Below are 26,885 nucleotides of genomic sequence, written 5' to 3'. Positions count from 1 at the left end.
GTGCATAAGGAACATGATTCTTGTTTCGCTTGTTGGGCACAGTTTTATTTTGTGAGCCAGAGAGCATACAAAGAAAAATTATGCTGATTAAGATGTATTCTACTTATGTGTTTGTTTATTGGTTTCCAATAGCATGTGGCCATAAATGGGTATTTTAGTTGTTCATGTAGTAAATCTGAAACTTAACATATGCAGTCTAGTTAATTTTTTGGGCTTCCTTGCTACTTTTAGTAGTATTGTGCTACATATGAAAGTTTATTTGCCTTATAAGTAACCAACCACGAAACCAATTTGGCTGCCACAAAAATAAATGGATCATCTGCATATTACATTCAACATCCCTGTCAATTTTTGTGCAACTCTGAAGTGCCTTTTTTGTGCTACGTCTGCTGCAAAAAAGTCTATGTAAAATGTATTGGGGTCAAAATCTGTTTTGGGACCTCCCCTTTTAACATTGCAACTCCTTCCGCCAAACTTTCCGTCATCTGCCTAAATTAACTGGAGAAAACAAAGGTTAAAGTCCAGTTTTGGTTTTCTTTGGATACAACTCCTTAACGTATGTCTAAAGAAACCTTAGAAATTCACTGAAAAAGCCACAGTTAAAGTAAAGTTATGGCTGCCTTCAGAGTCTTCTTTGTCATAGTGTTAATGGTAATATGATATGCAATCTCATCTTTAAGAATATTCACATTTATAATTTAATCTTTCACATCAAGGTTAAGGCCGTAAGCTTTGCATTTGGTATGTAAGCTGTTGTTTGCCTCCTTGTTTTATGAGTTATGATTTGCAGTCCTAACCATAACTTGTGAATTGCAGTGGTTTTTTTTTAATTCACAACATAACTCCGCTTTTACTGTGTTTTAAGTGAATATATGTAGGAATACATATGTAGTAAAGTGATTTTAAAAACGTACCTGTGGTGTAATGACTATTGTAATGGTTATGCAATATAAAGGCACTCTTAATACCCAATGTATTGGATGTGATGTATTGATTCTCAAAGTAACTCCTACTGATGCAGTTATATAGCTCAGTCTAAGGGGCTTCATCACAGTTACCAAAGTTTACCCTTCTGAGCCCCCAGTAACTGCTCAATTAATGTACCCACTGTTATTAAAACATTTCCATCCAATCCTAGATCAAAATGCAGACCCATGATTCATATATGCACCTTTCTATAGTTGTTTTCAACAGTCTTAGTTTTATTCTCCAGTGTGACGATGGTTGGGCTAAACATTGCTGGAATTCTGCCGACCACCCATTTAAAGTCTCTGCAGCACGGAGGATAGCTTTTCCTGTCACCATTAGGACAATACCTCCATCTTGGACTTCACCACTCTGTTATCCTTCTAAATGCTGCCATCGTTATGGTTGGATTAGCGCAAATGAAGTTAATGGAGATAAGGAGCATCTTTCTCCTCCTGAACAAATCCTGTTCATACTCTGCCTTTTCTTGGTCTAGGTACTCCATGGTCCCATGTTGTGGTTAAAGATGGGATCTCTCCTGCTAGCTTCTTTTCATGTTTTTATGGCATTGCTGCTACAAGGATACTCCCAAGTGTTTAACACTGTGTGATGAGAAAATCTGAAATAGCCAACCCCACTGTAAGCTTATGGCTTAAAAAATTGGGTATGTTGATGTAAATCTGGAGATACGTCATGGTCTCATGCCTCTAAACAGTCAACCTACCACCAGCGGAGTCTGCCTTCGAGTTGGATCCCCATAGTCATATGTTGCTGCAACACCGGACTCCAGCAAGTGAATCCTCTGATACATGATATGCCCTAGCACCCACAGCATGAAAATGGTCTCGCTGAGCCCCAGAGATGACACTGCAGGAGTGACAAAGAAGCTTTAGCATGGGGCCTGAAATAAAGCAGCTGTCATAGTGCTCAGATAGCAGTGCCCCCCACTTTGCCTTTTGGGGCATTTCTATCTTTGCTATATTTAGGCATCAAATTATTTCACACCAGCTGCATTTGCTCTTGTTGTTAAACTAGAAGCTTCTTTTTATCGACGGCCATTAAAGTTTCTGCAAATAATAAAAATTAAAGATAGGAAGTATTCATGAAGGAACTGAAAATAGTAAAAATTATAAGCCGGGAAGTATTCATCATAAGTAGGCAATACGCTTAGCTAACAAATTTTACAACTAGTAAGAAAACAACATCAACAGGCTGGCAATTATATCGGATTATAGTCAACCAAGTGTAGTCACACAGTTTGTGGATTTTTACTTCATATTTTCTTTTCCTATTAAATGTTGTGCTGCATCTTTTTTCAAGATACCCAGAATAGCAATCTGAGTCCATCACGCTCACAGTCTTTGATTAACAAATGCATGCTAAAATTGTATAATATTTCACAAGTGTGTCATGTTAGTACTGGTTTGGACCCATGAGGTAATTTTCACAGCTGATGCACAAAGAGAGGGACGTGGAGCTAAGGGCCAAAAAGGTCCAGTACCCGTGCTCCCAAGGTAAGACGTGTCAATCACTGGAGGGTAACTGTTCCTATAAATGATATCTAGCTCATTCGGCAGCGTGAAGTATAGGTGAAGAGGTGCCGATCTTCCTTTATGGTTGAAGGTTGTATAATGGGGAATTCCTCCTAATTGGAGAGTTGCCCTCACACACCAATCAGGGTGTCATGCTTCATCATTGGGCGTTTTGCTCCTCGTGGGGGGTGGCGCTGTCGTCCCCCACGGGCCCCCGAGAGGGCTCTTTGGCAGAGATCTTTTTAGAGGAAAGCCGCAGTGGTGAGTGCGGGTGTGTGGGGATTGGTGCATGTGAGTTAAAAATACTGTACTGGTACCCTCAGAGGTATTTATTCTCGAGTCCGTACGATATAGTTAAAAACAGGCAAAGAAGGAACTTGTGACCCTGCTATCAATGAGGAGGGTTTGTCTGTTTTTGCAACTTTGAGGGAATAGTGTTGATAGATGAGTAATCCGGTCTAATCAGGTCGACATGTTTCACGCTTAATTGGTCCCTAGTGGATCCTATGGTGTTTCGTTGGGACCAGGGGAGATTTTAGGAGTAGAAAAATGGGTCACAGGGGTTCGAGAAAGCAACACACAATACACCCTGGTATGTTACCCTGATTCAGGGATGTGGTCTAGGCAGCTCTGCACCAAATCGGTATCGACTACCTTAACATGTAAATCCAACCCCAAATATTATCCAGGGAAGCCGCAGTGGGGGGAGAAACGGCTCAAGAGGTTACATTGACCTCCTAGTAAACCGCATTGACATCTGCCCTCAGCCGCTTAGTCGCCGGTCTGTTTTTCACAGCACCTGAAAGGAAGCGACTACTTATGTACTCCCTGTCAGCGACTACTTAACTGCGCAATAATTCTTGCATCCTGATTATTTTCCATCGTTTTTTAAGTGCATATACATTTGTTTTGGCCACAGTAAGGCAGGATCTGCTCCCATGGCCTTCATCAGGGAAGAGATTTGTAATGGTTGCATTGTATTTTAAAATGACCTATATCAAATAGTAGAAGGGTAAATATTTAATAGAATAGTTTTGTCAACCAATTCTTGTTTGAATTGCTTCTGATTTGTGTGGGGATACCTTTTTAATTAAGTCTAAATATTACCAAATGTGAAGGTTAAGGAATAAATGTATGGTTATATTTTTGTGCAAAAGAGATCTTGTAACAATTATACCATTCTTTTATGATTGGGGCAGAATTAAATTCATAGCTCAAACTGAGAAAATACTGATTTGTAAATTTATTACGGTGCAAGATGCCAATATATAACAGTACACATAGCTAAAACAGTATCCTACTGAGACCTGGCTTAGTGTCCCTGGGCCTTAAATCTCTTGTATCCTGGTTGTTCAACAAACCATCTTAGATCGTTACTAAATGTTTGTGTTAATTAAGTGGTGCACTGATAGCCGACATACTATACAGAAACTCTGGTTTCATGCATTGCAGGTCATGGTTCGGTCTATTAGGAGGCTGAATACTTTTCAGCTGAATTCGTGCCATTGCATAAAGTAGGTCTTCAAGCGGTGTGTATGTGTGTAGGTCTTCAAGCTGTGTGTGTGTGTCCGTGTGTGTGTGTCTGTCCGTGTGTCCGGGGAGGGGGGGTGTACAGCAGTCACACATTCCTGTTCTTAAATTAAGAATCTCAAGATTTGTATATTTACATTCGTCCCTGTCTGCTCCTCTTATAATCTTTGTAAACCAGCACCTGCAAGTGTTTTTTCCACCACATGTGACTGTATATAAAACATTCTGATGACGCTGATATTTGCTCTAAAGTTTACAATGAACACTGGCTAAGAGTTAACGTTTTAATTCTAGGTTTATTTGAGCTACAACAATGTGTCTTCGCTTAAGATACTCGTATCGAAGTCAAACTGGATGCTTGCAACAGAAGTAAATAAGGTACTGCAATAAAGAGTTTCACGTGTACTGCTCTAATATTTTGTTTGCTTCTTAGTCAGGTGCGTTTATGTATTAAAAATGGTTGGCTGTACATTGATGGTGTATTGATTCTATGCTCGTTGGCATTAGTAATTGAACAATACATGAATATGTTTCTGTCGAATGCTGCTATTGCATGGTAAACATTCATCCCCCCCCCCCCTCTTTGAGGTCATATTTTATTTTACGTATCTTTGCGAACATATTCCATGAGATACGTGATACTTCTGTAGAGGAGATAGTTGAGAAATGGAGAATGGAAGATGTAATTAGAGGTGTGCGGAGTGACCAGGTTTTGCAAAGGGCTTCTGAAAATGTTTCAGTTTTGTGTCGTTTGCAAACATTTCCACTTTGGGATATTGGCATGAAAACTCACCTGGGGGGAAAAATTACCGAAGTGAAATGGATTGGATAAAGGTCACATTCTTTGCAAAGTGTGTTAATTTGGGTCTTCAGTTAACTTTGAGTGAAAAAAACTTAGTGTATAAAAAAAAGACTTTAGATAGTCCTAGAAATCACAAACCCAGCAACACATACCGGCGAGAAATCCGGGTTGTGAGGGGGCCCATACACAAAGGAAAGAGACGCTTTGGTGACATTGAGAGCTGCTTGAAGATACGGCTCCTATATTGGAACATTTGGCTCACTAACCTCAAAGCTGAGGACCTCGGGTGCTTTCCAGCGAAGGAAGTTAGTTACATCTAACATCCATTAGGCATTATCAACATTGTCTAGGGCCGACCAAACAGTCATGTGCACTTTGCATGTTCTCCACCCAGGCTGTATCACTGCCTGGGTGGAGAACATGCCCAGGCTCCCACTGCTTGTCTGAGTGCCAAACCATGGCGCTCAGACCAATCACAACGCTGCATTGGAGTGTTGTGAATGGCTTAGGGGAGCATGGGTTCTTCCTGGTCCATTCCAGCTGGAAGAGACCAAGGAAGGATGACGAACGAGGGACACGGTGAGGAGATGGGGGGTTCTTCTTTTCTTGCACCCCTTTCCCTCCTGCCCCCGATCCGTGCTGGCCGCAACTGGTGGTCAGTCACTAACACATTCTAACATTTAGACCTAACCGAGATACCCAGCTACTGTTTTCTAACATGGCATTTCTTATCATATAAGCCAGGGCTTGCCATTTTGAAAACCGAGAGGATGATTTTTAGTAGAGAAAAGTTTCCCTGGATGAGCGCACCAGCCCTGCGCAATCTGAGATGCTGACCAGCCAATGACAAATGCCAGGTATGGGGCCGGGTACTAATCCCAGAGATCACTGTGCTCATGTAGTGTGGGTAGGCTTAGGGAGATATATCATTTGCCATTACAGGGCTTTTCATTGTATCCAGTTTATTAGTAATACTAATTACACTGCCCAGTTGTATATGTCATGATAGAGCACAGTAGTTTCAATAAATATTGTAACTTTTCTCTGGTCTCTCTTCTGTTTATTGTGGACATGCATGAGTAAAAGAACGAAAGGTGATGATCCATTACCATGGTTCCCAAGGGAAATAGTGTTGTGTTTTGGGGTGCTAAATTACCTATTACTCTGAGAAGGTTAGGAGGGCAGGTAATGCACCATGAGATAGTCAGGATTTGGGCCCATAGGTACTGATGTGGTATGATGACTCAGTCCCTACATACTGATGTTCTGTGATCCCAGGCATAGTTCTGTTTCCAACCAAATCCCTGCAACATGTCGCTTCCAAACTTCTGTCTGGTCTTTATTCACGGGTCTCCTATGTAGTACCTCTGACACCTACCACTGGAGACTTTTGTGGTTTTGGGGATTAATCCTCCACAGTGTTTTAGGAAGCACCTAATTCTGTTGGTTTTTCAAGCTTGAAAGTTTAAAAGGAATGACCCCATTTCAGTGTTGTCACTTAGTTTCTATTGCTGTTTTTATCATGGCGTAGCCACAGCGTATTGCAATAGCTGCTAAGAGCAGACCTGCTGTCCATGTACGTTTTTTTTGCACATGGCCTTACTAATGCAGGTGGTGACTTTATTTTTGTGGTTGAAGCCCACGATGGCTATCGCTGTGAAGTCTTTTATTCTTGGGTCAATTTTTCGGCTGTGAATGCTCAATCAAACAAATTTCATAAATACAGTTATTCAACCACCTGTAATCTACAGAGCGTATGTTCTCTTAGAAATACCACTTTCACACTGGGAACACACCACTTGGTTCTGGGGTGCCATTCGGGGTGAACTTACACCAGTACATAAAGGTCCCATAAGTAATGAAGGGGCGACCTGGTCAGCTTTAGCTGGATACACCCCATACCCTGATTATGCAAATATTACTGCTCAACAGCTACAATCATTGTATGCTAATTTAGTTAGACTTATAGATGCTTAACTCAATATGTGTTGTGCACCTTGTTGGCTGTACCAACAAGGGCTGGCCTGCCAGGGCAAGCATGGTCCCCAGCAATGCTAACAGTAAGTCCCAGTTTGATCAAAATTCCCACTAATTGTGAGGCAGATCGATTTTGGATTGCCCAAAAAATCGACCAAATTGAAGCTGTGTTTTCCCTTACGGGACCACAAGACAAGCACAGAATATTGACTATGTGCTTACCCCATTGAATGGTTCCCGCTATAGGTGACTGTCACATTTGGAGGACAGTCTGTGTCGCAGTAAATGCCATCAGTCATGGCACTCAGTCCATATCAGTCTTGGCGGATATGTTAAAATAAATACAGAACGAACATGGGGCAGCTGCTGCCCTGGATTTGGGGTTGAAGCTAATGGGAAATGTTCTTGTGGTGTCAGCAATGATTCTGTCTAGCATTAAAGGTGAAGCAGCATCTCTGGCTATACGCCAGCATATCGCAGCAGTTGCCCAAGCCAACCGTGGACGTGAATTACCTATAATTATTGCTGATATGTACATTTCCTTAGGATGCAATAATTTGAGAACCAGACCTACTAAACCACCACTTGGCAAATCTAGTACTGAGAAGAAAGCCAAGCAGACCCAGGAGTTTGTTAAAAAAAAAAAAAACATGAGATCAATCTAGACAACCCCCGAAAGGTAAATCTCGCAGACGTTCTCCACCCCTGGAGCCCTCTGAGAGGTGCTACGATTTTCATGATCGCACTAAAATCAAGGCTCCAGACAGGGTTCGGATTTCTAATATACATTCTCCTCGTTCCTTGCAGGACTCATCTGAAAAGCAGTACAAGAGAGGAAGGTAATTTGAGCGCAGACAAGAAGAGTACGTAAAACCGAAAAGAGACTCAACGCTTGTCTGACGTAAAGTGTAAGAATGAGGAAAAACTCCTCCATTCAAACCCAAATTTCAGAAAAAGAAGGTTGCGGCTATAACTGCAAAATATGCCGCTAACATTGAGGACCCTCCTCCTGAACAGGAGTTGAGCAGTGACTTGACTCTCCTCGACAGCACGGCCAAAGTCACTATGTTATGCCAAAGTCTCCAGAAAGTAAATGAAATGAAATGAAAGGAAATCTTATAATGCGCTACTAAGCCCAAAGGCATCAAGGCGCCTAACCAAGAAAAATAATACGGACCAGGAACCAAATTACGGGCATGCCTTGGCAAAGAGCCATGTCTTTAATGCCTTCCTGAACGTCAGTACAGAATGTTGAGTTTTGATTTCAGGGGGAAGAGTGTTCCACAGTTTAGGGGCTAAAGACGAAAAAGCCCTTCCTCCCCATTTAACTCTTCGAAAACGGGGAACTGACAACAGGCTCTTTCTCGAAGAGCGGAGGTTTCTGCAAGGGGCATAAGGTGCCAGCAGATCCTTCACCCCCCCAGCCCCATCGCCGGATTGCGCCCCATAAGTCAGGCAAAGGGTCTTAAAAGCAATCCTGGCTTGGATCGGGAGCCAGTGTAGACTCTTCCTAGCAGCTGTAGCGGAAGAAAGCCTAAGGGAATCTAGCACAAATTTAGCCGCCGCATTCTGGGCAGTTTGCAGGCGTTGCACGAGGCCCTTATTTATGCCGGCATAGAGAGCGTTGCAATAATCAAGCCGTGAGGCGACCAGTGCAACAACAATCTGTTTACGAGCCTGCAGAGATAGGTAATGTTTAATTTTCCTGAGGATCTTAATGATGCCCCAGCAAGTAGCAACCGTCCTATTTACCTGCTGAGCCATGGAAAGAGCGGGGTCGATCATAACTCCCAGGGTACGAGCCGAGTCCGTAGGTGTGGGACACGCTCCCAAAGAAAGAGGCCACCATTCAGAAGACCAAATGTCCATATTTCCACCAAAAACAAGGACCTCGGTTTTCTCCCCGTTCAGCTTCAGTGAATTGTGACTCATCCACTGAGAGACTGCCTCCATGCAGTTCCTTAAGCTGAGAGCGGAGGTACTGACCGAGTGGGAGAGGGACACCATAATCTGGGTGTCGTCAGCATATGATACCACCTCCATCCCGTAAGATCTTATTAACCCGGCAAGTGGGGCCACATAGATATTAAAGAGGGTCGGACTTAAAGCCGACCCCTGTGGAACCCCACATTGCACCAGTGTGGATGGAGATAGATACTCTCCCAATTTGACCCTCTGTTCCCTCTGATCGAGGAAGGAGGCCAGAAGGCTCAGTGCCGAACCTTCCACCCCTATCTCACTAAGACGAGATGTTAGAACCGAGGGAGATAGGGTATCAAAGGCGGCTGTCAGGTCTAGCAGAACCAGAAGGGTGGTCTGGCCCAGGTCGACCTCAGTGCGGATGTTGTTTAGCACTACTGTGAGAGCCGACTCCGTACTGTGGCACCTCCTCCGGTAGCCATGCTGACACTGATCCAAAAGGCCCGAAGTATCCACAAAAGCCGCCAGATGCTGATTTAGATGAGTCTCCAGCATCTTTGCTGGTGCCGGAAGCAATGAAATGGGGCGAAAATTCTTAAGGATTTCAGGGTCTAATGTTGGCTTCCTTAAGAGTGGCTTAACCACAGCACTCTTCCACGGGGAAGGAAAAATACCCTCCTGCATCGCCCGGTTCATAATGTCCAGGAGAGGGGGCAATAGGGTTTCCCTACAATCTTTAAGAACTTTAAGAGGGCATGGGTCCAGTGGGGACCCCGACCTAGTCTTACTTAGGAGCAGGTCCAGTTGTTGTAGGGAGAGCGGTGGAAAATTAGACAGGCTCGCAAAGGAGGCCAAGGTTCCACATCCTCTGGGGGATGTGACCAAAGCGGGGGGGAAGGCATTGATGCCCTTTGCAATTCAAGGGCCGAATAAATGTCGGCTATTTTAGAGTGGAAGAATTGGGCGATCTTGTCACAAAGATCTTGGGAGCTAACAATAGGGTCGGGCATTTGCAGGGCGCACAAAGAGTCTACAATTCTAAAGAGTTCTCTGGAAGAGGTAAGGGCCACAGTTAAATTAGAAAAATACTCCTGCTTTACTTTGATTACCCTTTGAGAAGAAGTTTGTGCTTTTCCCTCTCTTGATAATCCCAACTCGCCCGCCACAGCCTTTCCTGCTTCCTGCAGCCCTGCCTTAAGAGTCTCAGAGACTCTGAGAACCAGGGGGCCGAAGGTCTCTTCCTGGCGGAGTAGCCGAAAGAGACAGGGGCCAACAAATCCACTGCCGCGGTGCTAGAACTAGTCAGTTCAAGCGCCGCCGTACTAACATCCTTCGCTGTGGCAATTGCAATATTAGAAATTAGAGGAGCAAGGGTGTCGTTGGAAATCCTCCTATAATTTCGCTTAGGTTCTTTCTTACTAGGATCGCTTGGCTTAGTATCTGCAGGAGAGGCCTGAAGTTCCAGGGGGACAGCTAAATGATCAGACAAAACCAACGGAATAGGCAAGTCTGTCGTTAACCTAAGATCATTTAAAAACACCCCATCCAGAATGTGACCCGCCTGATGGGTAGGACTTTTAACCAACTGCTGAAGGCCACAAGCGGACAGCGAATCCAAAAGGGAGAGAGTTTCCCTAGAATCTAGGTTTTCAAGATGAAAATTTAAATCTCCCAGAACCGTCAGATGAGCACAGCCAAAATAGGGTTCTAGGATATTAAACAGGGTCTGGCTGAAATTTGCTCTGGGCCCTGGCGGTCTATAAATCAGTATGCCCACAAGAAGCAGCACGGGGAGAAATTATTGAGAAATGTAGGGCCTGAAGAGTATCTGAGGGGGCAGTTAGGGTAGTAATGCGACAGATGTGGGATATCTTATAAAGAATCCCCAGCCCTCCTCCTCTGCGTCCCACTCGGTCCATCCTGGCTTGCGCATAACCATCAGGAATGGCGTCCACCAGATCAGGCCCGGAGAAATCAGAGGCCCAAGTTTCTGTAATAAAAACCCAGGTAGGCTTTCTTACAGACACAAACTCGCTAAAAGCAATATTGTTCTTCACCAGCGATCTTGCATTGATGAGAAAGCCGCTTTCATTAGCGGTAGTAGAGATAGAGAGAGATTTAGTAGGAGGGCATAGATTGGAAACACATTCTGTTGATGACGTGTAATTTCTAAAAAAACGGCAACAGCAAGAGGAATCCAAAAGAGCCTCCGGAAGGCAAGAATAGTGACAAGGTAACCGTGGGGGTCTATGGGCAGTTAAGTCCTGATATGAGTACGTAAAACTTACATGACTGACACCACTATGTCCATATGCCTTTCCGCCCAGCCCGTCCCCTAGCCCATCCTTAGCACGGACGGGCGCAGACGGGCTGGACTCTGGCATAGTATGCGCTTGCATGATTGGTTTTATATAGAGGTCTAGCGTGTCAGCCTGACTACTAGACCGCTAACCATAATGGCGCCCGCCAGACGTCCCTTCCTACCCCCAAGATGGTGCAAAGTATCGGTTACACCGCGCTGGGGACCCGCTGAAGCCGCGGTGTGTCTGACAATTTACAATGCAGGTATGCGGAGATGAGGTGGGTTAACAGGGGATAATCTGAAATAAAAAATTAAACATATACAGCAAAACGGGGTATTAAAATATCCAAGTGTGACGCGAGATTCTGCAGGAATTAAAGCGCACGATGCCTAAGCGCTAAGCGTAATGTTAGTTGCCTTGTCCAGGAGTTTCGGTCAGCTGGAGCAACTGATAAGTTTGTTACAGTTGAAAACCCAGATAGGCATGTAGCCCCTCCAGACCGATTATATGATTTGGATATACAAATTGAGGGTGACAAACTGTGCACCATTGAAGTAATTTTCGGGGAAATTGTAACTTTGTCATATGACATCTTTTTGGCGGAGGACGATTGGCCCCCTTCAGTTTGTCAAAACATCCCCACAAGGTGAGTATGTCATACTTCCTACTTTTTCTGCTCTTGTCCCTGATGAAGTCAAACAAGCCTATGCAGCAGAATGGACTCTTGCACAAGCCCCGGCTTTATACTGCAATCATGTCGGTTGGGATAAGGACTCTCCTTATGTTATACCCATACAGTCCAACCCGCAAGTGCAACCACAATACCCTATTAAATGGGATGAAAGGGCACCTGTTCGAGAAATACTCTCTCAATTAGAGTATAAGGGAGTAATTGAACCCTGTGTCGCGCAAATGAATAATCCCCTTTTTCCTGTTTTGGAACAGGGTCATTCATATCACATAGTCTTGGACTACAGACATTTAAACAGACATACACAAACTTTATTCAATTCAAAATACACACACTAATTAAAAATATAGTCCGTAAAAAAACAAACTAAACAACCCTGGATATTTCCAAGGGTTTTTTCAGCCAAAATTTTACACCTGAAAGCATCGATACGACAGCCTTTTCGCCGCTTACCTTTCAACGTTGTTTTTCACGACTAGCCATGGGATATAAGAACAGTCCAGGTCTGTTTGCTGCCCAGATAGTGTAATTTCTGCATGAGTTTAACCCAGATGCATTGTCCTATGTCGATGATATCTACCTCACGGCTGAGAAGTTCAACCCACACTTAGCCAGAGTGGATCGCACAATTTTAGGATTCACTGCATATGGCTAGAAGTTCAACTTTAAGAAATCTCATATAGGATTTCTAAGTGTTTTTTTCTTAGGATATGAACTTACACATGAGTCTAAGATTCTTGCCCCTCACCTTTTGGAGAAATGTGCACAGTTGCAACGTCCAAATACTTTAAAGAAATTACTATCCTTATTAGGATTCCTTCATTTCAGCAGAACTTACAATCCTGACGATGCAAAACACATCAAACCACTTTAAAAATGGATTCACCCTGACTTTACAGCACATTGGACATCTGAACATACTGAAACACTCAGATCTTTACAATCTGACTTATTTGCAACACATCACTTAAATACACGTATAAATACCACAAACCTAGTAATCCGTGTTTTACCAGGTCCAATTGGATTTACGTATATCAACTTTAACCAATGTGAAACAGTGCTGATAGCATATAAATCGCATTTATATTCCAGTGCGAAAATGAGTTCTGCATCCACTGCAAAAATACTGACTGTGGTTATGATGGCTATTCTTAAATATCAGACACTTGAACAATGGAAATGCATTATAGCCATTTCTCCTGTGCCAACCTTAGAAGCTGTCACAAAAGCTAGTGTTCCAAAAACAAAATCCCTCCATCCTAGATTAATACAATGAGCAATATCCTTAACAGATGTTAATGTCGACTTTGTATTTCACCCGTCTTTACAGACACGAGTTTCTACAATATGAGCGTGTTTTATCCCATGCCCAGCACAGTCTTGCCTCTTGAACAGTATAAATATATTGTTTACAGTAATGGTTTAGCCCAGTCTGCTATAGGCTCTAAACAGCAATATTCGGTGGCGTGTGCCACTGTAGTTGGTGTAATGTTGGCCGGAAACTTCCAAACGCAAAAAACTTGAACTCAGTCCTTAGGGGACTGTAATGTGCAGTTGGCTGAACTGAAAGCTTTGCGTCTTGCACTTGAACATATGGATCTTGAATTCCTCACGCTTAGAGTGTGTGATTCGTAATAATGTGTCAAGTCCTTTAATGATAACTTACATTATTAGAGTCAGAATGGATTCAATGATTCTAAAAGCAACACAATCAAGCATAAAATGCTTTGGGTGAAAGTGGCAGACCTTAAAAATCGTCTGCCACTCACTCACCTTATTCATACGTTGAGTCACCAGCATGTGGAAGCATGCTTTGTAGGGAATTCTCTGGCTGATGAAGTGGCCAAATCAGCAGTTGCGACTCCTACTGTTGCTGCAATTACTCGTTCTAAAACGAGGATAGATGATGGCATCTGGAGTGCTGTTAATGCCAACAAAGACGGGCCCCTTACTAAATATACATACCACTTAAGTGAACATAACAGTCCTTTTGTAACAATTCCAGGGGTTGGTGATTGTTTGATTCCCAACAAAGACCGCAGACTAGCTTTAGAAGGTGTTACTTCAGCACTTGCAGGTGTGACCGTCAAAATTTCGCTGCTACAGCAACATTATTGTGGCAGTGTTTATATCAACAGGCCCCAAAATATATCGATTGTTGTGACATTTGTCAACAAATTAAAGCTTCCACATGGCTAATCCACTATAGACATACCTATTAATTTTAAGCAAACATTTTTGGCTGCATTTATTTGGACCATTGTGGTCCTCTTATTTCGGAATACTTTGTTTAAATGTATCCTAGTTGCGGTTGATTCTTGCACCAGATTGCTTTGGATTTGGCCCCATTGTTCAGCTGACGCTCGCACTGTTATTAAAGACATGGAAGTCTTTATTGGGACACATGCATTCAGCACATTCTACTCGGACCAGGTCTCGGCTTTCACTTCAAAAGCGTATAAGGTTACTATGGCTTCCCGGTGTGCAGGTGCATCATTCATCTCCATATCGGCCTGAAGGCAATTTTGTTAAGGAGAGGATGAACCATGACTTAAAGCAGTCGTTAACAGATAGGGCATTAGCCACTGGGCATAGTGGGATCCACTACCTATATGGGGTACAAAAAGCACTTAACAATCTCCCTAAAAGATCTCTGGGTGGCCGGACCCCATACGAGGTCCTCTTTGGTATTCGAATGTATGTTCCAGACTTTGACGTTCCAGACATTGTGGCGGCAGGCACGCATTTTGGTGTAGATGATCGTTGTGCTGTCTTACAGGATCTACAAAACTTCTGTGACACGCAGTCCAACACACAGTTGAAGACATCTGCCTCTGCAGGAATCAAGGAGAAACTAGAACCTTCTTGCTGGATTGCACAACTTGGGAATCTTGTGTGAGAGAAGGTAGCGGTAAAGGAGTTTGGCCCATCATACCGAGCACCGGTGGCAGTATGTGGAATTCAGGGTACAAGAACTGTAATCTTGCTACCGCTCCCTGGTTCCAAAGACAATGGTTTTGTCTCCATTGATAACATCAAGTTGCATCATGTGGCCAATTCTTAACAGTAGGCCACAAAGAGTCCTTGGTAGTTCCCTAACTCCTTTCGCTACCATATAGGGAATTTCACTGCAGCTTGTGAGCACCACCAAAGCTGTTTCTCCCCAGCTGGGTGGGGGGTGGCGGAGAATGCTCTACAGTTACTTTCTGCATCCTCTACAACTACCAGCAGCATGACTGAAGTAAATGCTGCTTTGACTACTGTGTCTTTTGTGGCTGTCGTTTATACAGGTCCACCTTTTTTGGATCCACTTCTTATGGATTTTTCCAGTCCTGTTGCGGTGCCTAAGGCACCAGTTTTTTGATGAACCACTTCTGGGTATTATGTGAGTTGAGATGATTTTTCTTCTGACTCTTTCGACAGTTCATCTGTTGTGGACATTCCTACACGGAGCTGTATTTTCTTTTCATGGCTGAAACACACTTATCTGGTCCCTCCTTGGATATGTCTGGATAACACTTTCCTTGGTTTTTCTATTCCATTGGATTGTATTTGTGATTGTTTTTTCTTGCTGATTAATGGCCATTATCTCCAGGAATGCTCTGCTACAGAACTGGTTGATGAGGTGTTGACACCTCACTCATCTTCACATAAGCTATAAAGAGACTCTTCCCTTGTGACAGTTTCTACTGTTCCAGTAACTGATGGAATTTTTTGGGGATAAAGTTCCTTCAAAACATATTCAGACCTACAGAGATTCTGCAGATATCATATGTGTTCAGGGTTTCTATGGGTGATGTAATTGTGCCTGTGTTACATTCTGATGATTGGGATGTTGAAACTGTAAACTACATGCTCTCGGAGCTGGAATTCTACACTGTTTTCGAATCAGAGGATCTGTACTTAAATTCTGCTAAATATGGTGAAATGTTCTGTTACCACCATTATTTACATCGAGCTAGTGTTCAACTCCCACTTTTTAACTGTATGCAATGAGAACATAGCCTCACTCTCCGACAATCTAAAACATATATAGGGATAAATCCACATATTTTTCTGGATATGATACATCAGAGCCATCATAATATTTTTTTAAACTAGTCCCTACACTACCATAGAAATATATTCTTACACAAACTAAGCTGATACATAGAGATTTGTTTATCACCCAGTTAGCTGTGAAAGGCTATGAATATTGGAAGGATACAATTGACATGAATTCCATTTGGGGTACCAAACCTTGGCAAGTAGAGGAAACAGAAACCTTGTTCCGAGCCAGTTGAATTCTAACGCAAATAATTTTTCAGAATGATACTGTTCAGCAGACTATGTGTCTAGGATTGGCAAAAATTAAAGCCATGAATGCATCCAACATACCTTCCAGTGCCTGGTTTGATAATTGACAAAACTTGACAAACTACACTGAAGAACAGCTCAATAGCATGTTGCAGAATGGTACATTTAATTCTCTACTTTAAGGTCCTCATGGGTGGTTTTTGTGGCCAGTAGACACAAGTGGTTGTTATGCTCGTTTTTTAAATTCCAGACCGGATTTAAGGCAAGGACACCCTACCCCCGTTTTTCCCCACTCACAACATTCAGATATTATTGCCACCTATTCATTGGGGAAATTGTCAGCAATGGTTGGAACATTCCACACAGTCTGCAGTAATACAACCTCTTTCTCTCTTGTCCGAGAAAGACCAGGACTTCTCAGACTTTCTATTAGGTCTTAAGTCTCCACGATCAAACAGATTTCTTTCTGCCATATATAATGAAATTTGGAAATTGTCACACATGGAAGCTGTTGCACGTTTAAGACGAATTGATCGAGATCATTTGGATAAACTGCCTGCTGTTGATAATAGTATTACTATGCTGTCTTCTTTCATTCACAATTTGAATAACATTGTGCCATCTGTTATTTATATCAGGCAAAGTGACATATCAACATTATATCTTTGTCAAAGTCAGCTTAGATCCATTATGCAGTTTAGCTGGACACTCCAGACTCTTAAATTACAGAGTTCCTTGGTGTTATCTTAATTCCAGGCATCTTACGTGTCAGATTCTTGCCTTTCAATCTGACACGTAAACAACAATTGATGACTAAGAAAGATGCCACGTACGCCATGTAGCATATTAAGAAGTTAGAACAGCCTCCATTTACTATTGCAGAAACACCTTCTGACGTCTGTCTGCTTAATACATAGCGTAATCTTTGCTGATTTCAACATTGTAGTTCACAGCTTGAATGAAACATTTCTCTGTCATAGATATGAACCCCTAGGAGGCAGCTTCATTCATGAATTATGGTCACTCCCGTTTTCCTGTTGTGATCGAGCCAACAAAGAGGTCTTTCTTGCTGGAAAGGAATGCAACTCTTCTGTCAGACATTCACTTGTTTGCAAACATGTTACCATCCGCGGCATATGTAATGCGTTGGTAATAAATTTGGTGTGTACTCGCCCCCACTCTATTTAATCTCTATATGGCAGACATGGCACAGATTCTCCATTCCTGCAGTTCACATGCCGCAATAATGGGGGGCAAGGCTTTATCTGGTATTCTATACGCCAACAATGTAGTCCTGGTCAGCAACACACAAGTGGGTATGCAAAGCCTCCTCAACAAACTGGAGGAATATGTAGGGGACAACACTCTTGAAGTAAATTTAAAGGAAACCAAAACAATGCCCATAACAAACGTCAGGAAAAAAATCTCATGTTTGGTGGCTAGGTAATACCCAAATCCAGACAGCAACAATTTACAAGTACCTAGGTGTAACAATCGATAACGGTGGTCAATTTGCTATGAAGCTTGAAATTATCAGAAGGAAAGGACTGGCTCTAGCGGCAACCTTGAACTTCAAATCCAAAGTTACAGGTCCAGTGCTCTTCCCCCTCTGCTCCAGGTCGCGCAATCCAAAATATTACCAACTATCACATGTGGAGGTGAAGCCTTGATGGGAAGAGACTCTAGAATCCTGACAGCACATTAGTTAAGGCCTATAGAATCATGTTTAACATACCGACATACACCTCAGCAGCATAGATCCGGCTGGAGTTTGATCTCAGCAAACCACTCCTGGCAAGGGGCCTATATAGCCTGCTGGCATAAGAGCAGAAATGCTGCCCCCAATACCCTAAACCATCTGCTCTGGCAAGAGCTTCAGCACGGGAGGACATCACTGGCTAGAAATTTCTTGCTGAAATCCCTGGACTCTCTACTCTGGGACACTCAAACCAGCCATTCATTATTTAAGAAAGTGGTACGGAGGGCAATGAGGAATCTCTCCTTACAAGACAAAGCCACATTCTCTGTCCAAAGTCATGCCTGGATGACGATAAATGGTTACAAGACACTCTGGCCATAATCTTATTTCAGCCTGGGATATCTCCGGAATATAAAAGAAAGGTTCCTAAAACACCGGTTGGGGCATAATTCCGCTTCTCCTGCACCTTTCACCGTGGCTGAGGGGTCAAAGCCCAAAACACTGCAGCCTCTGGGGCAACGGAACCAAGGACATGCCACATCTGCTTCACAGCTGTATCAGCCTCAAGGCGAAGAGGTCTTGTCAGCTTAGATCTCAGTTTAATTCTGGAGGCATCCGCACGTGGAGAAAGGCTGTGATAGCTTGCTTCAAATCAGAGGACCCGCATTAAATTGCAAGCTAGTAACATTCATGACATTGGTAGAAAATAAGCTATCAAGATCCAGCACAACCACTGCCTCTGCAGTACCCCCGGTTGCCACGGCAACAAGCAACTATGCCTTTTAACTCAAAATATTTGGCACCCACACAATCCCTCAAACTCGCATGCCTCCGCTGATAAATTCACAAATGCCAATCCACAGGAGAGTCTCTCTCCTGCAGCTGGTCAGCTGTATTCGGCATTCTAATAGGCCATATAAGTTGGAATGGCAGGGCCTGAGCACTGTCCCCTTGGTTTCTGAAAACCCAGTGACCCTCTACTTGGACACAAGACTATCAAATCTAATAAACATTTTTTTAATGAAAAACGTAATTAGTTGAGGCTATACCTATTTTACTTGGGTTTTAATGTATTTTTAAGAAAATCGTATCATAAATGCATTTCTACCAGAAACGTAATTCTGACGCAAGGCCAGTTGAGTCTCAAAAATTTAATTTTGTTTTGTCGGTTTTAATCTGCACTGGTTTAAATTAATTATGCATTCAATAAATGGGACTTTGACCGTGGCTTGTGAGGATTAAAATAAAATCATTTTGTTTTTCTTTTTGTTCTTTGAACCAGTGGGCTGTATATGCAAACTTTTCGCCAAAATTTCATAATGATAAACGATTTCTGGGATAGTGTAATTCACGACAGTAATGGTTTGCCTCAATTTACAACCCCCCACACGCCTTTATGTTTTTTGATAAAATTTGTAAAAGTCTTGTCCTCCAACAATAAACCTCTGAAGCTTGTCTACATTTTTGAATTTTAGGAGCACCCTTTAACATTCCATCATGAGCACAGAGTAATATATAGGGCCAATGTTTGTCGAGCTTGTCCATAGCTTCTAGAAGGTTATAAAAAATAAAACAAAATTAGAAATAGTTTGAAAGGCGCCCCAGTCTGACCCCCTGGGGCGCGGGAAAGGTGACACCATGCCTCGTTTTGTCTATTCTGCTTATAGCTCTGGAGTTGTCTATGTATCAGTGCAATGGGCCATGTCCTTTCTTTAAACAAATACTTCATTTTTGAGAGAACAACGGTAATGGTGTACTGAACCCATCCCTATTCTTGATCTAAAGGATATTGTGGATCTGCAGATCACTCGCATGTTCACAGTCTTCTGTGCAACAGAAAACATACAAGACATTCAGCCCAAGGTCCCGCTGGAACCGAACCCTGGATTATCTTCTACCCTGTAGTCTCTGTGTTTGCACTTTGTTCGCACAGGACCGTCCATTCCTTACCCCTGAGAGCAAGGTAAACGTCATAAGGTTGCTCGTGTTTATTTACCAAGACAATTCTAGGTATTCCTGGCCACAAACCAATAAGGAAAGTACTAGCGGCCCCGAACTGGGAAGTTTACCTAATCCTAGAAATGACCCAGTCAGGCATGCAGAGCTGACCCTTGGACGATATACTGGCTCTCCATTGTGAAACAAGCAGAATAGCTGAGCTTGATTCTTTGCTCAAAGTCAGTGAAGACCATGACACACCTGCCAACCCTACACCTCAAAACGAATGCTCTACTTCTCTCACAAAATAATGGAGTAATTACACATATCCCAACTAGAAGCAAGAAGACAATACCCATAAAATGCTGTATATTACATTCCGTTCGCTTGCCCTCTGAAGTAGCCCTTGGGAGGTAGTGGAGCCCTATAAACACCAAAGAATGCATCTTGCTCAGCGTTGAAACAAACATTACTTACTGTTGGATACGTTCTTTCTAATAGAAACTCTATATAACCGCAGATCCCTCAACATTAGAATATCCGCAGGCTCCAGACTGGATCCAAAAATTTTTTTCAGAATAGCCTGGGTAGGTGGCATCATGCGGCCTTGTGTCAACCCTGTTTCGCCCTGGAATTGACAACTGGAGTTGCATATATGCGCTACCCGAGCATGCTGATGTCTGTTTCTTTCATAACACTGTCCCCTGTCGCCCTCGACTCCGAACCCAAAAATCAATCAACTGTGCAAAGCTCTAATTTCAGGACTTTTTAGATGGAAAAGAAACCTTTCCACTGAAATGGGAGGTGGAAGGGCAGTGAGGAATCGGTGGATAGAACATCCAACAAAAAGAGTGTTAGCAAAGGTAAGTAACTTATTCTTCTGATGGATACTTATAACTGCAGATTCCTCACCTTTAGAACAGATAGCAAAGCAGTATCACCCAAGGTTGAGAGTTTGTGAAATAACTCTAACCAAAAGGTCCTGCAGAACTAAACCGACAAAATGCCCTTCCTGTCGGACCTGGCTGTTAAGGCAGTAGTGCTTTGTGAACATGTGGACTGATATCCATGTTGCGGCCTGACAATGTTAAAGACAGGCACTCCTTCTGGAGGTTGCTTCTTTGCCAGTGCATAGTCAATCTTAATCCAAAGCAGCATCCACCTGGATCGAGTCCTCTTTTTTGCACTGCCTTGCCTTTTTTTGCTCCAAAAACATCCACAATCTGCTGATCTTATGCACCATGTTGTTATTAACGTAAAATGTCAGCACCCTTTTGGCGTCCAAATGATGTAGTCTCCCCGCTTTTGCAAGAGATGAGGTGGAGCAAAGAATGTCGAAAGTGTGATTGGTTATCCGACATGAGTCACAAACTTTGCTAGTCCTCATCACAGGTTTGTCTGGAAACAAGGAGGTGTAGGACAGCTGAACTGAAAGAGCCTAAAGCTTACTCTCATGACGAACTGACATGATAGTGGCGAGAAAAACCGTCTTCAGGGGCAGGAGGCCTGCAGGGCAGCTGTACATCCGCTCAAACGGGGAGCACATGAGAAAAGTAAAGACCAAATTAAAATCCTAATGTGGCATCTGAATGGGTTTAGGAGGAAACCTATGAAGTAAGTCTTTAAGAAATCACATCACAAAAGAGGTGGTTTGAATAAGTGCAGCTGGTCCTGTAAGCCAAAAGACCGAAAGGGTTGAAAAATAACCTTTAACACTGCAAGTCCTTGCTAGGCCAGAGACAAAACAAACAACAATGCATCCAACAGTCTCTCCTTCAGCAGGTCCGTATTACGGGTGCCACATCGATCCACAAACTTATTCTAGAATCCAGCGAAAAGAGACTTTGTCGAAGGGTGCTTGGACGTAAGAATGACATTTATGATTTCGAGAGGGAGATGAAATGCAGTCAACTGCAGCAGCTCAATCTCCACACATGGTGTAGATTGCACAGCCCTGGGTGTAGATTGCGCAACCCTGGGTGCAAGACCCAGCCCTCCTGCTATGACAGACGATCTGCCTGAAGTGGTAGCCTGATCACAGGACAGATGCTCAAGTTCCGAAGTTCCAGTTCCACACTCTCCTGGCCCAATCCTCGGCTATGAGGATGACTTGGGCCGTGTCCCTTCTGAGCATCTTAAGAAGTCTGGGTAGGACAGGCAGCAGCAGGAAGGCAGACATGAGCCCTCTGCTCCATTCTAGACAGAATGCTTCCCCAAGGCAGAACCCTCTTTGGAATACCAGCACGCCAAAATCAGCAGCGGCTCCTCCTCTATGGCGGAGGAGCATTGCCCTTCCTGCCAGCAGCATCCAAAACTTGAAAATTAAAACGATAATAAAACAGGTTTATTATCCCTTATTTTTAAAGTTCTAGGCTGGGCAGAGTCTTAGGGGCGTGGCCATTGTGGGGGCAGTCACCAGAAGGAGTGGTAGGTGCACTGCGATCAGTGCGCATTTCGGTTTTGCCGGCGGTCTCAGGACGGCCAAACTGAAATGCAGACTGAGCTATTTCCAACCCAGCTGCGTTGTCGGGTTAGCGACACTGAAGCACAGGCTCCCAGTCTCCATTGGAGCGCAATTCCAAGGCACTCAGGTCAATCCTGACTCTGCTCTGATGCATGAAAGCAGCGTCTGGATTGGCCACTGGGGAGACTGGGAGCCTGTGCTGCAGTGACGAGCAGAAGAACGGCAATGCGGTGGGCAGCAGAGCAGGTAAGTTCTGTTTTTGTTTTTGTATTGTCGTCTGTCTCCCTACCACCCACCTTCTCCTCGCCACTGTGCCCTAATACGCTACTGGCAAAAGTGCTAATATTATGCATTTGGTGATGAAGAGATTGAGCCAGGGCTCTCTGCGCTGGTGGATGACACCCTGCTCAGCCGCCTCTGGACTGCCATTCATGATCACTATGCACCACTGACTGTGCTTGTCCACTCAGGTGGTGCAAGATCAAGGAACTGCCCTGAAGAATCAACCAGTTCCAGAGCAGTGGCATAACCCAAAATGATGGGGCCCCCCTGCAGAATGGGCTCAATGGAAGCCTCCTGAATGGTTGGCCCTCCCTACACTGCAGGAGCCTGCTTGGTAAAGCAAAGTGGGTTTCACAAGCGCTTAACGATTTCTTATTCCATGTCATTGCATGTCTTGCACGCGTTCTGAAAGGTATACAGTGGCATGGCTTAGAGGATGAGGGTCCCCCTCAAAAACGAGAAACCCTGGGGGTCCCCCTGCATTGTGGGCGATGTGGGGTCCTCTGTTACACCCATGTGACATAGGCGCATGGCTTGAAGGCAGAAAGCCCAGGACCCCACTCTGCCCTGTTTGTTTCAATACCGCATGGCAGTAGTGTTATCTGTGAGGACCTGTACCAGTATCCCCTTGATGAATGCCGGAAAGGCTTTCAACGCCATGCAAATGGCACGCACATCTCTAACAGATTGATGTGGACATGAGTTTCAGCGGGAGACCAGAGTCCTCTGATCTCCACCTCTCCAACCCAACAGTGATGTGTCAATCACCACCATCAGTTATAAGGGGGGGTGGGGAGAGGGGTCTACTGCTGGTCCAATTACAGTTGAGCAGCCACCACTGCAGGTCTTTTGAAGTCTCCTCTGAAACCTAGAGGGTTTCCCATTGCTGGCCCAGTGAGTCTTCAAATTCCAATGCTGAACCCCTATGTGCCATCTGGCATGGTCGATGAGCAGAGGGCCAATAGTCCAAGGAGCCTCAGAGCCACCCTCACTGAGACCCAGGACATAGTTTGGAACATTAGGATCATAGCCCTATGTCCTGGACTCACTGTTTTGGAGGGAAGGCCCGATATTGCACCATACCCAGGATGGCTTTGATAAAAGGAAGCCTCTGCAAAGGAGACAGGTGTAACTTTGGTACGTTGATAGTGAACCCCATAGATGGCAGGATGTATGCCATTTTCTAGAGGTAATCTTCCACTGGCCATGGCTTTCAACAGCCAGTTGCACTGGTAAAGGAAGACTGGTACATCCAGTCTTCAATGGTATGCTGTGACCCCCTCCATCACCTTCATAAACACCCAAAGGGCACAGGTGAGGCCGTAGGGGAGCACAACAAACTGAACGTGCTCCTGGACCATCTTGAACCACAGGTAGCGCCTGTGGGTCTTCAGGACAAGAACATAGGGAAAAAAAGTCCCACAAGTCCTATTTTCCCACCCAGTCTCCTCTATCCAGGGCAGATAGAACCTGGGCCAGCATGAGCATCTCGAATTTGTCTATCAGAAGAAATTGAGCGGTCAGAGATTTAAATAAGACAAAGGCCTCACCCCTAGAAGATAAAATACAGTTTTTATTTCCAAGACCGGGACTCTCTCTCTCTGTGGCTCTTTTTGACAAAAAAGCCTGTACTTCTTGCAGCAAAATGGAATGGTTTTCCTCCAGAAGCCGCTGTGATGTGGCTGGGCAATGCAGCAGGTCGTAAAGGAATGGTAGGGCATAGCCCCATTGAACTGTCTGCAGGACCTACCTGTCAGATATCATGGTCCGCTACCCCTGGTGGAAATGTCTAAATCGGCCTCCCACAGGGTGGTAGTGGGCTGCTAAGGAAAAACGAATGCGGCTTTAAACTGCTTCTGCTGCTAGAGGGAAATTCCCTGTCCCTGCGGGTCTGAACCGTGTCTACTGGGCCCGACACCGAAAGCACTGGGGTTCTCTCCTTGCTGAAGTGGTGGGCTTTGTTGCCTGTATGCAAAACTCCTGAAAAGGCCTTGAAAACTGTTGGGGATACAGCCTTGCTGTCGTGGATAGACCTAAGGAGCGCGTTGAGGGTGTGCTTTCTTTGAAGTGCACTTGTGGGGAGTCCACTTTCTTCCCAAAAGGTGAGACCCATCAAAAGGCATACCCATGAGCGACGCCTGAATGTCATCTGAGAAACCCATTGATCTGATCCATGTGTGGCCATGGAACACCAGGTCAGTGCCACCTGCTCCGCTTAACAAATCAGTGGTGTCCACACCTGACCGTTTGACATATTTTGCTGCTTCTTGGCCATCCTGAATAGTTTGCTGCATGTTGGAATGGAATTCCTCTGGAACTGCTAGTAAGACCTCTGTGGCCATTCCCATAATGCCTGGGATTGTCTACCCAGCAATCAGCAGGCATTGACTGACCCAAGGGCGAGGCTAGCTGAGGAGAACATCCATTTTGCAAATTCCTGAATTCTCTTTGACTCTTTATCTGGGAAAATGAGTTGGAATTAATCCTGCTAGTAAAAGCCTGAATTACCAGTCTTCCAGGAGGGTCACCTGGAGCATGTCTGTGGTGTCTTTCCGCCTGTCTAGTCACAGATAAGGCAGGTACAAGTACTCATGAGAATGTCTGTCAGAGCTTCGTTGAATGGAAGCAAGGGATCAGACAAGGTCTGAACAGGCTGAAAGGCTTCAGTGAGGATGTTGTGCTTTACCTCAACCGACGACCACTGTAAGTCCAGAACTTCAGCAAATTAGTCAGTTTCTTCCATTGAAGGACCAGGGAGAGACCCCAGCTCTGTTAGGGTAGGTGTCCAATCTACCTGCCTCTTGTAGGTCCAAATAAATGTTGTCATTATCATAATGTGGGGAAAATGCATCCCCATCATCTCCATTGTCACCAAAAATTGGTTGACGTTGGTCAGAGCCCAATCCAAAAAGTTGTTGGAGCCCTAGAGAACGGTTCCTGGTAAAGGTACTGTTTTGTCAGAATGAACTGGATCTGGGCGTGCCAGAAGTGTTGCAGGATGGACCTCGGTCCAAGTCTAGATGGATTTGGTTCAAAGTCGCCCAGGACAGTAAGATGCATAGTCGGCATGGTATCTGCTACAGAATTGGCTCATCAGCAAGGCATCAGGAGCCAAACCAAGGGGTACCTTGATGTCCATGCGACAGAGAGGCAAGACGGGGATGAGCCCTGCTTGGACTTCTTATGCTTCTTTTTGAACTTCAAGTTACCTGAGGGCCTGCCCCAAGAGCAGGAATGAGTTGCACTCTCGACTTTGGGAGCACTGGGATTACGCGCCTTCAGAGTTAAGTGATGTACAGCTTGGCTTCGCAATCCTGGATCGTCTTTGGATGCATAAGAGCACACTACTCATATTACTTTGACTGGTGGCCTGAACCCAAATACCAGAGACTCACCTCATGGGGATTTGTCACAGACCTAAGTTTACAACAGTCCCTACAAGGTTTAAACCCTGTAGTTTATGGTGGGAACATATTCCCTTGCACACATCAAAATAATTTAATTGGGAAAAACCTGTCAACTGATAAAGTTAGGCGCTACCTCCAGATACACATATAAAGGCACAGAAGAAAAGGAGTTGACTTCAGTGCTCTTTTGTGACCCTTTTATGCAGCTCCAGCTGTCCCTTTGGCGGTGGATTGGGGATGGGGTCAAAGCGGATTAGCACAACACCACCTACTGGCGTGCATGGTCTGTGCTGAAATATCTCCCAGATGCAGTATGGCGCGTGGGGTATTATAAAGGTGAGGAATATCAGATTAGAAGTATACATCAGAAATCTGGTAATTTAGAGTCAACTTTAGTATGTCTACAATTATATGTAATTTTTGCATTATTGGAGCATGTGCTACACTTGAAAAAATAAACTGTAGTGGAGGTGTACATTTACCCAGTGTACCATCGAGTCATTGCATGCCACTGAACTGATAATTACTGTGTTCATTGTAGTCACTCCATACAGTAGGACAAGCAGTATCATTATAGAGTTGAATGAAACACTTTTTGCACTCCTTATTCTTAATCAATGAAACGCTCACTACTGCTGGCGAAGCGGTAACTAGCCCACAGTATCACTTGGTACCATTGATTAATAGAATGGGTGAGTGTGCATGAATGGATGTGCACCATTTTGGTGTATGTACATTTTGTCACAAGTTACAAGGTAGGACTAGTATCCATTTGGTTATTGTGAATGTATTTTCAGCCCTGTGCCCACAGAATAAATGTTCAGTCCTATTCGCACCGCATAGGAATAACAGTGCTTCCCAAACTTTTTAGAACCAGGCCCCAATTTTTAGAATGACTAATCTTCGAGGCACACCTAGCTTTAATGAACACGAGGAGGGAGATTTTATTACTGTAACTAAAGCATCGTGCAATAGCTGAATATCATTTACAGGCAGTACATATTTCATTGACATGGCCACTAAATCTTCACACACAGTTTTACTGATAAAAATATATTGCATTCAAATGAGGTGT

At 44.0% G+C, this 26,885-nt stretch overlaps 1 protein-coding gene across 15 annotated transcripts in view; it reads left to right on the top strand.

Moving 5' to 3' along the window:
• Positions 1-26,885, top strand: part of ACOT11 (acyl-CoA thioesterase 11) — a 749,239-nt gene that overhangs the window by 649,623 nt on the left and 72,731 nt on the right. For all 15 annotated transcript variants that reach the window (XM_085602549.1, XM_085602548.1, XM_085602556.1 and 12 more), the window contains one exon: positions 4,323-4,406. In XM_085602549.1, coding sequence (XP_085458675.1) covers positions 4,323-4,406 — 84 coding nt within the window. The remainder of the gene's footprint in view (positions 1-4,322; positions 4,407-26,885) is intronic.

Source organism: Triturus cristatus, chromosome 4_2 (genome assembly GCF_964204655.1).
Source record: "Triturus cristatus chromosome 4_2, aTriCri1.1, whole genome shotgun sequence".
Taxonomy (NCBI): domain Eukaryota; kingdom Metazoa; phylum Chordata; class Amphibia; order Caudata; family Salamandridae; genus Triturus; species Triturus cristatus.
Note: the sequence above shows the minus strand (reverse complement) of the source record. Positions and strands in the feature narration are given on the sequence as shown.